The sequence below is a fragment of the Vidua chalybeata genome, chromosome 4 (assembly GCF_026979565.1).
Source record: "Vidua chalybeata isolate OUT-0048 chromosome 4, bVidCha1 merged haplotype, whole genome shotgun sequence".
In the NCBI taxonomy this organism is placed as follows: Eukaryota; Metazoa; Chordata; class Aves; order Passeriformes; family Viduidae; genus Vidua; species Vidua chalybeata.
This window is the reverse complement of record NC_071533.1, coordinates 48,848,335-48,856,852: the sequence shown is the minus strand read 5'-3', so window position 1 is coordinate 48,856,852 and position 8,518 is coordinate 48,848,335. Positions and strand designations below refer to the sequence as shown.

General features: G+C 51.6%; 1 protein-coding gene and 1 long non-coding RNA gene across 2 annotated transcripts; both read right to left on the bottom strand.

The window, feature by feature from the left end:
- Positions 1-508: 508 nt before the first annotated feature.
- On the bottom strand, positions 509-1,796 carry LOC128786958 (uncharacterized). Its single transcript, XR_008430521.1, has 3 exons — positions 1,709-1,796; positions 921-1,003; positions 509-702 (listed from the first exon to the last, which is right to left on the bottom strand). It is a non-coding gene; the product is annotated as an uncharacterized LOC128786958 (long non-coding RNA).
- Positions 1,797-2,044: 248 nt separating this feature from the next.
- On the bottom strand, positions 2,045-7,477 carry LOC128786957 (PHD finger protein 7-like). Its single transcript, XM_053940728.1, has 12 exons — positions 7,080-7,477; positions 6,659-6,750; positions 6,472-6,573; positions 6,069-6,193; positions 5,830-5,992; positions 5,637-5,743; positions 5,309-5,422; positions 5,051-5,169; positions 3,790-4,897; positions 3,074-3,437; positions 2,264-2,575; positions 2,045-2,170 (listed from the first exon to the last, which is right to left on the bottom strand). Exons 1-9 carry the CDS (start codon positions 7,120-7,122, stop codon positions 3,834-3,836), a joined length of 1,929 nt encoding a protein of 642 aa, XP_053796703.1. The 5' UTR covers positions 7,123-7,477; the 3' UTR covers positions 2,045-2,170; positions 2,264-2,575; positions 3,074-3,437; positions 3,790-3,833.
- Between the last annotated feature and the right edge of the window lie 1,041 nt (positions 7,478-8,518).

Sequence of the window (8,518 nt, the reverse complement as noted above, 5' to 3'; positions counted from 1 at the left end):
GTCGTCGTGCAGAGGCTGGCCCCTGTGCTTCCCCAGGCCCTGACAACAGCTCCTGTGCTGCCCAGGGCACTCATGGGCGCTGCTGGGGCCTCACACCAACCAGAACCAGCTGGGGTGTGACAGCTCTGCTGCTCTGGGCATGGCTCTTGGGCAAAGCACTCGCGTGTCCCCAGGCTGGGGGCAGTCCCCAGGTCGGGCTTGGCAGAGCCCGTGTGCTCCTGGAGGTCTGTGGGCACTGCTCTGGTCCGGCCTGGCCCGGGTCTGGGGGGCCTTTGGCATTCCTGCTTGCCCTTAGAGCCGCCAGGGATGAGCCAGAGCTCAATGGCCCCAGCCTGGCCGGACAGTCAGGAGTGGAGCCTTCCCGTGGCTCCCCAGCACCCAAGATCATCAGCCCAAGCTCGGAAACACTGCCTAACAGGGTTTGCCAGTATTTTTTCCTGTTAGATCCTTGAAGGGATTTTGAAAGTAACATTGTTTGGCAACTTCTTCAAGGAACAAAAGTGACGCATTTCTAATTAGTAAAAGGTTTATTGGTTTCCTTGTACTTTCTATCAGGTATCCTTATGCTTCCTTCGGCATTCTGGAAAATAATGAAAATCTAACAAATTCTTCAGAGACGGTTCTGAATCCACTATTAGGAGAAGTCTCTAAATTCACTCTTTCTCTTAAATACATTCTTGACATATAGTTAAGTAGCTGCTCCTGTAACAGACAAAGATGTAGTGATTTCCCTGACTGGACAACACAACATGATGTTATACACACCGGTACGCTAAAACACTTTTGTTCCCGGGGAATTACAAAATTGGAGGCTCTTCTCGAGGTCCTGAACTAATTCTGCATGCCCATTCATACCTGCATTCCCTCCCCGTGCTCAGCTTTCACCTAGAGTTCCCAGGGAACAGATCTTACATACTCACCTCAAGCAATAATCTATGTCTGTCTTCCCAACCCTCTTTTTCTTCACTGGGGTCTGCTAATCTACAGAATAACTTTGGACCCTCTGCACAAAACAAAGAACCAATTAATAGGCTTAAACACTTCAGATTGTGCTGCTGCTTCTAACAATCATGGACAGCACAGCAAAAATGTTCTTCAGAAGTCAATTCTTCACATCCTTCCTGTTCTCTTGCCCTCCACCATTCTGTTGGCTCCAACAGAAATGTTCCCTACTGCAGCCTGGTGTACACAGAACCATGAAAGGCAGCAGCACTTTTCCTCAACATGCTGCAATCTAAATTGCAGTGAAATAGCAGCTGTTTCATTAGAAGCTCAGCACCAGGATCACACATCTTCCCCCAGAATTGAGGCCTGCTAAGGACTGAGCTCTCCATTGTAACACACCCTGTAAATCAGACAGACTGGAAGATTGCTAGGCGCTAACTGTGTGAACACAGCAATACATTTCAGCAGCGTTGTTGAATCAATCTCGAGAAATGCACATCATTTAAGCCTGTCTTAAGACTCCATTCTACAAAACATATAACAAGCAATTGTTTGCTGGCTTTGCAATTTTTGCGGATTCTGTACGTTTCCTTTGGTTGTTGTTTTCTTTGTTTCTAAATACAAAATTCACTGGATTCGGAAGAGAAAACCCCAGATTCATTAGGACGAAGAACCACAGGGACATATGTGGCTGACAAGAGCATTCAACAGTCCTAATGGTAACACCAGAAAGACAGGAAAAAGTTAAAGATGATATAAATACCTGAAAGGATCCAAAATATCTAGGTAAACTGTCAAGTGGCTAATGTTTTGGTAAGCTCTAAAAGTCCAGATTCCTATTAGACAATTATCTGAAAGAAAAAAAAACCAGAAATCTGCTTGGCCTTTATTTTACCAGGACTTTCTCATGGGATTCTACCACAATTTTGACCACAAGTAAGGATGCCAAATTTTGACTAGAAAACATTCATAAGCAGGCAGCATTTTTTCCTCCTCACAGAATTCCAGGAACAGTTTAAAAACTGAGTGCTGCTATTAATATTTCCACAGCATCCAACTACTACAGCCAAGTAGACAACAAATAGAAATGGAACTTGCATTTCTTGGTCCTTTTCAATTTCTCACGTCTCAGGCTCATCAGCACCCTCAGAACTGCTGTCTTGGAAACGTGAATCCTCTTCCCATGTGACTTTTACCGGCTTTATTATTCCAAGTCCGCAAGACTCTGCAATAACAGCACCAAAAAAGAAATAAAGCCAAAACCAGATTATTCCTCCACTTGTCAGGAAAAATTCCTCCTTTCAAGACAAATACTTACAGTGGAGAAGACAGATTTAGGAAGGACAGAATCTGCTCCTGCTGGATTTTCTGAGCTACATCTCTGGTCCAGGATTTTCCAGTTTGTTCTAGGGATCTCTTCTGTATTCATAAACATTTATTATTGCATTCAGAAGACACTGAATACCTTCTGAATTCAGCACAAGTATGGGAGGCTGGTTGCTTTGTCTTGTTGCATTGGTTTCTTTTTTTTAAATATTTCGGATAACTTCACACGGTTTCTCTTCTCTCCTTCAGGACTGTGACTCGATTTAATGTTGTTTCATCTTCTTTTCATAAGGCCTCATTTTATCTATGGTTAGAACACCCCAATGATCATGTGTTATTCAGTTTCCTTTTTCTAAAGGTCCAAGAATACAATTCAGTAACAAACAGAATGTTCGTGGATCTTGGGGTCAACTCCAGGATGTTGCTCCTCCCTCTACATTAACACAAATTTCTTTAAAATCTTGTTGGGTTCTATGAAACTTGATATGACTGGTGTGTCACCTTTCTCCCTGTTTGATAAATTCAGGGCATGACAACAAGCTTTTTCACCACTCAGCAAAAACCCCAATGCCTTCTCAAAGCATGCCTTTCAGAATGCCTGAGATGCAAGCATGAGTTACCTCTCATTAATCCACCACAGCCTTGGCAAGCAGAAATGAAGATCAAAATGCTTCTGCCTAATTACTGACTTCTGCTGCTGAAAATCCCCTGCATCCTGACCTTCTTTACACCATATTGCTCTATAGTGCCTGCCAGAAGCTCTTCCTTAGAAATGGCACTGTTAGAAGGGTTCTGCTGTTACCTTCTTTGATGCCCAACTCCTCTGTGTCTCCAAAGAAGGAAAACTTAAAAGCACTCGACTCCTGAGCTGCATCGTTCTCAGGCAAAGGTCCCAAATGGTCATCTGGGACAGAGTCCTGTGCATCCTCTTTGTCCCAGGGTATTTCCACAGTCTTTTCTGGTTTGTTCTTTCAAGGTCCAAGCAAGTCTTTTAAATCAGCAGCAATATAGTAATTGTATATATAGTAATATATATATATATATTACTATATATATATTACTATATATATAGTAATATATATATAGTAAATATAGTAAATATAGTAATTTCTTCAGGCACTTGAGGCAGTGTGTCACTCTCTTCTCTCTTCTTCCTTTTGGCTTTACTGAAATGAGATTGTTCAAGGATAGCAACACAGCACACATCCTTTTCAAAGACAGCTTCCCTAAGAGCCACCTTGCTCTGAATGTCTCCCTAACCATATCCAAGCCCATCAAGGAGTGGTTCACTTTCAAGAGTAAGCAGTGGGGAAACATCTGAGGTTGGAGTCTAAGGGCAAGAACAAGAGTCCTTTTTCATTTGCTACATCCTTAAGTGACTTTTCACTCAACACATGGCAAGACAGAAATCAAGGTATTTAGCATAAGAACACTTTCCTGACGGTAGAAATGCCAAGAGCTAATATGGTTTTCTCACAGACCTGCAAATCTCAAGGTCCCTGTACTGACCGCTCTCACCTTCACTTCCGGCAGCGAAAGATGGAAAGAAAGAAGAGATGACACTACATGCTGCTGTTGGAGGTCCTAATTGAGGCCCGACGTCGCTGGCGAGAACAGATGCTCCTGTGGGACATCCCTGATGGTGTCCCCCTGCGCCTGGGCCTCTCAGCCCTTGCTGCTGTCCTGCTGCTCCTGTCCTGGTGACTCCTGGACAGGACAGGTTGATTCGAGGCCTGGCGCTGCAGGTGGGAGCGGCTGCGTCTGGGGGATGTCCCTGACAAAGTCTCCCTTTGCCTGGGCCTCTCAGCACTTGATGTTGTCGTGTGGCTCCTGTCACGGCGACTCCTGGACCGGACAGGTGGACTCTGGGCCTGACCTTGCTGGCGGGAGCGGCTATGTCTGGGGGATGCCTGTGACGATGTCTCCCTTTGCCTGGGCCTCTCAGTCCTTGGTCTTGTCTGGCTGCTCCTGTCACGGCGACTCCTGGACCGGACAGGTGGACTCTGGGCCTGACCTTGCTGGTGGGCGTGGCTGCGTCTGGGGGATGTCCATGAAGGTGTCTCCCTTCGCCTGGGCTTCTCAGTCTTTGGTCTTGTCTGGCTGCTCCTGTCACGGCGACTCCTGGACCGGACAGGTGGACTCTGGGCCTGACCTTGCTGGTGGGCACGGCTGCGTCTGGGGGATGTCTGTGTAGGTGTCTCCCTTCGCCTGGTCTTCTCAGTCCTTGTGGTTGTCCTCCTGCTCCTGTCACAGCGACTCCTTGATCGGACAGGTCCATCTGGGGCCTGACCTTGCTGGTGAGAGCGGGTTTGCCTGCAGCCAGGCCCAGCATGTCTGGAATGGACCCTGTCTTCATGGTCAGGGGAGCTGCTGCACGTTGACCTTGATGTGCTGGGGCTGCTGGTGTCCGGTGAAGCAGACAGCAGAGACTGCTGCCATGCTGTGTGTTGGTGGCTGCTGTGGCTGCTGGTCTCTGCAGATGGAGACTGGGGATCCACCCTCAATGGCAGGACCAGGATGCAGGAGCTGGGGCTGATAGCCTCAGATGCTGAGGAGCCATGAGCAGGCTCCAGTCCTGACTGTCTGGTCAGGCTAGGGCCACTGAGCTCTGACTCATCCCTGGAAGCTATAAGGCCAAGCAGGAATGTCAAAGACCACCCAGGCCCGAGGCAAGCCAGGCCAGAGCAGAACCCCCAGCCCTTCAGGAGCAAATGGGCTCTGCCAAGCCCAGCCTGGGCACTGTCCCCAGCCCAGGGGCACCGGCTGCTTTGCCTCATACCCGTTCCGAGACCAGCACAGCTGTCACACTCCCAGCTCTGTATGTGATTTCTCAGGCCAGAGCAGCGCCTGTGGGTGCCCTCAGCAGCACAGGAGGAGCACAGGAGCAGTTCCCAGGGCCTGGGGAGGCAAACGGGCTCATGGACAACGTGTCCACAGCACAGGATTGTCCAGACAAATTCTTCTGTTTCTTTTCTCTTTGAGCCCTTGAAGTGACACACGTACCCTGCAGGGCCTCAGGTGCGGCTCCCCAACTTACCCCTCTTCCTCTGCCTCCTCCCTGCCTCCCGGGTAAAGGCAATCCCTGGCAGTGCACCTGCTGTGCCTCTCTTCTAGATCCGCGAAGCCATCGTTGTCCTCCCATGTTGGCTCTCTGATGGAGAAAGGAAAAGCTGATGAGTTTCTGATGTCCTGCCCTCATGGAGGTACAGGTTGTCCCTGCTCTTTCTCCAGCGCTTTTCCAAGTCCTGCGTGAAGTTGAAGCCCAGACTCACGGGACAGGGCAGGACCAGGACTGCTGGGGCAGGGCCTGGCACAGCACAGCACTTGCACCTCCTGTCCTGTGAGCCAGGCACAAGGACACCAACCTGAAGGGAATTCGGATCCCCATGATGAACATTTGTGCAAGAAATTCTTCAATGTCCCTACACAGGGGGCAGCGGAGGGATAAAAGACCAGCACGCATGGCCTGTCCCTGCAGGGCAAACAGAAGCAGGATGAGCAAGGCCCTGGTACTGCTGAGCACCTGCTGTGCCCCGAGGCGGAGGGGATGGCTCCTACCTGGATGCAGTCCCTGTGGAACCAGGCCCTTTTGCACGCTGGGCACACCAGGGTTCTGAAGGTCTTTCTATCCTCCACAGGCTCCATGCAGATGAGGCAATTGGTGCCTGGCTCTGGAGTCGCCTCCACCTCCTGCTCTGGACGGTGCTCATGGCAGTAGGTGCTGGAGGAAAATGGATGGGCAAAGTGAGAAATGTTGGATCTTCGCCCAGGGGCGACCAGGAGTGGGGAGGAGGTACCTGTAATCTGGAATATAGTGTGTGACACAGCCGCCCTCCTTGGCACAGGGCAGGTGGAACCATCTGCCACAGTCCTCCTTGCAACACATGATGGTTGCCCCGCTCTGGCCACAGACACAGCAGCGCTGGAAAGAGCCAAGCAGCCCCATCAGCAGCAGCCTCGGGGCCTCCCCAGGCAGCCCCATGGCTCTGGGCAGGGTGTAGGATGTGGCCACTGCTGGGTCTCAGCCCACAGAGCCGTCTGGTGGAGGAGGCTCCTGTGCCAGAGCCTCTGTGCAGCTGCTGGGAACCAAACTTTGTCCCACAGCCGGCCAGAAGGGCAGGCCTTTCATTCCAAGTGTCTGGGCTAAGCTCTGGCAAACCTTGCCTGGCACAAACCTCCCTGCTCTTGTCAGGCTCTCACCTTTTGTGCCGCCCGCCAGACTGCAATTTGGATGTCTCTAGGAAAATATCCCATGAGTCCAACACGATCGTTCTTTTGACGAACAAGTAGAGTGGCAAAGAACTGCAGCAAAGGGGATGAGCAGATGAGGAGAGAGAGGCAGAAATTGCCCATTGCAATGGCGGAGGGAGTGCCCAGAGCCACTCACCAGGCAGAACACATGGGCACAGAGCCCACGCTTCTCCAGTTTGTCACCGCAGATGTCTGGGTCAGCCTTTGCATGGCGACACAGCATGCAGGCTGCAGGGGACAGAGCCAATGGCAGAGGGCATGAGCACCTCTGCGGGGGTGTTTGGCTGATGCAGCATTGGCCCCAAGGGCTGCTCTGTCCCTGCCTGCATGCCTGGCTGATGGGCAGGGCTGGAGGCCTTGGAGAGCAGGGGCCATTGCAGGCACGGGTGTCCCAGGAGCTGCCCCTGGCCCAGCTGGGCCCCACTTGGGGAGGAAGGAGGCTCCCAGCCACGGCATGGCTGAGCAGCTCCTGCCTCCCCCTGCCTCTACCCTGGGCCCCACATCACCTGCCACAAGAGCCCCTGGGCCAGGCTGTGGGAGGGCGGCTTTGCCCTTACCTGTCTCCCTGGCACCAGGGCCCTCCGGCTTGCTGTAAGACATGGCAGCTGTTAGTGGTGAGTCCCTGTCCAGAAACGCCACCGTCTCCTCCAGCTGCTGGTCCTCTCTCTCTGTGGGAGAAAGAAGAGTGTGGGGAGTTTGCAGAACAGGCCCAGAGCCACGAGGGCACCAGTCCCTGCTCAGCCCTGCGTGAGCCCTGCTCCTGTCTGCCTTCTCCTCTCGTCGTCACTTCAAGGAACACTACAGTGTTCTCTGGTTGTTCCTCTGCTGCTTGTGGGAAGGGGGAGGCAGGTGAGCCTGCAGCACAGGCCCAGATCCCAAGGTGTGGGGCTCCTCTGGTCCCTGGGCAGCAGTGTCCCTGCCCTGCCTTCTCCTGTTGTCAGGTCGCACTGACACACGGCCTGAGCCCAGCGTTCCCTTTTGAGGCCTTGGTTGCACGGGTCACAATGGCCAATCTGACATCAGCATCGTGCAGCCAAAATTGGGGCAGCCACAGCCTCAACCCTGGCAACCATTTGAGGTGGCCCTATTGGGAACCCAAGTTCTGAGATGGGTGCAAAGGTTTGGTCAGCAGGGAACCAGGCAGGGACTCCTGCAGCAAGTGCAGGGTCAAATGCCAGGCCCCGAGGCAACCATCGGGCACTGTTCTGGTGCTGCTCCTGCAAGTTTCATACAGACACAGAGCTACCTGCTCTGTCTCAAACCTGTTCAGCACTGGACAGCAGGACACAGTAAAATGTTGTCTTGGGTATATGATTGAATTATTCAAAGTCCTGCAAAGACTCACATTCAAAGCACAATGTCGTGGTTTGACATGGAAGTGAATTTTTTCAAGAAGTTGAGTCCAACCAATCAGTAGTCAGGTTTAGATATTAGCACCTAGAGTAACCACTGACGGTGTAGACACGCCTCTGAGAGCACAGGGTTAAAAGCAAGACCTCCCAGGGGAACTGTCTCTTTAGTTCCGGTCATCAGAGAGTGCAGACTCTCCTCTGCCCAGCCACGGGCTGGGTGGGGGAGGAGAAGCCATGCGGCCTGGTCAAGGTAGGCTGAGGGGGCTGAAGGTCTGGAACTGAGCCAGCTCCTGCAGATGGAAGGGTGGAGAGAAGCGGAGATTCCCCCCCTACCAAAGGGAAAGAGACAGAGAGCCTGACAGCACCTGGAAATTTGCCAGCAGAGGAGAAAGAGGAGGTGGGGGAAAGATGCCCAGTGTGAGAGTTGGTAGTTCTGGGCAGAAATTTCAACCTGCTTTGGCAACCACCAGCACAGGAATGGCAAGAACAGAAAAAAACTAAAGAAGAAATAGTGATGCCCTCTGTCTTCAAGAAGAAGATGATCTCTGTTCTTGGACCCTTAGCCCCAGGGGAAAATGGGGGGGACTGTAGTCCCAAGATGAGAAGCTAAATTGCTGTCTCTTTTAGTCCTTAGCAAAGCATCC

Bases quoted from the DNA above. Each gene is read 5' to 3' on its own strand.
- LOC128786957 (XM_053940728.1), bottom strand. From the start codon at position 7,122: ATGTCTTACAGCAAGCCGGAGGGCCCTGGTGCCAGGGAGACAG. The intron at 6,751-7,079 runs GTAAGGGCAAAG...TGTCCCCTGCAG, and splicing joins CCCTGGTGCCAGGGAGACAG to CCTGCATGCTGTGTCGCCAT. The intron at 6,574-6,658 runs GTGAGTGGCTCT...CCTTTGCTGCAG, and splicing joins GTGCCCATGTGTTCTGCCTG to TTCTTTGCCACTCTACTTGT.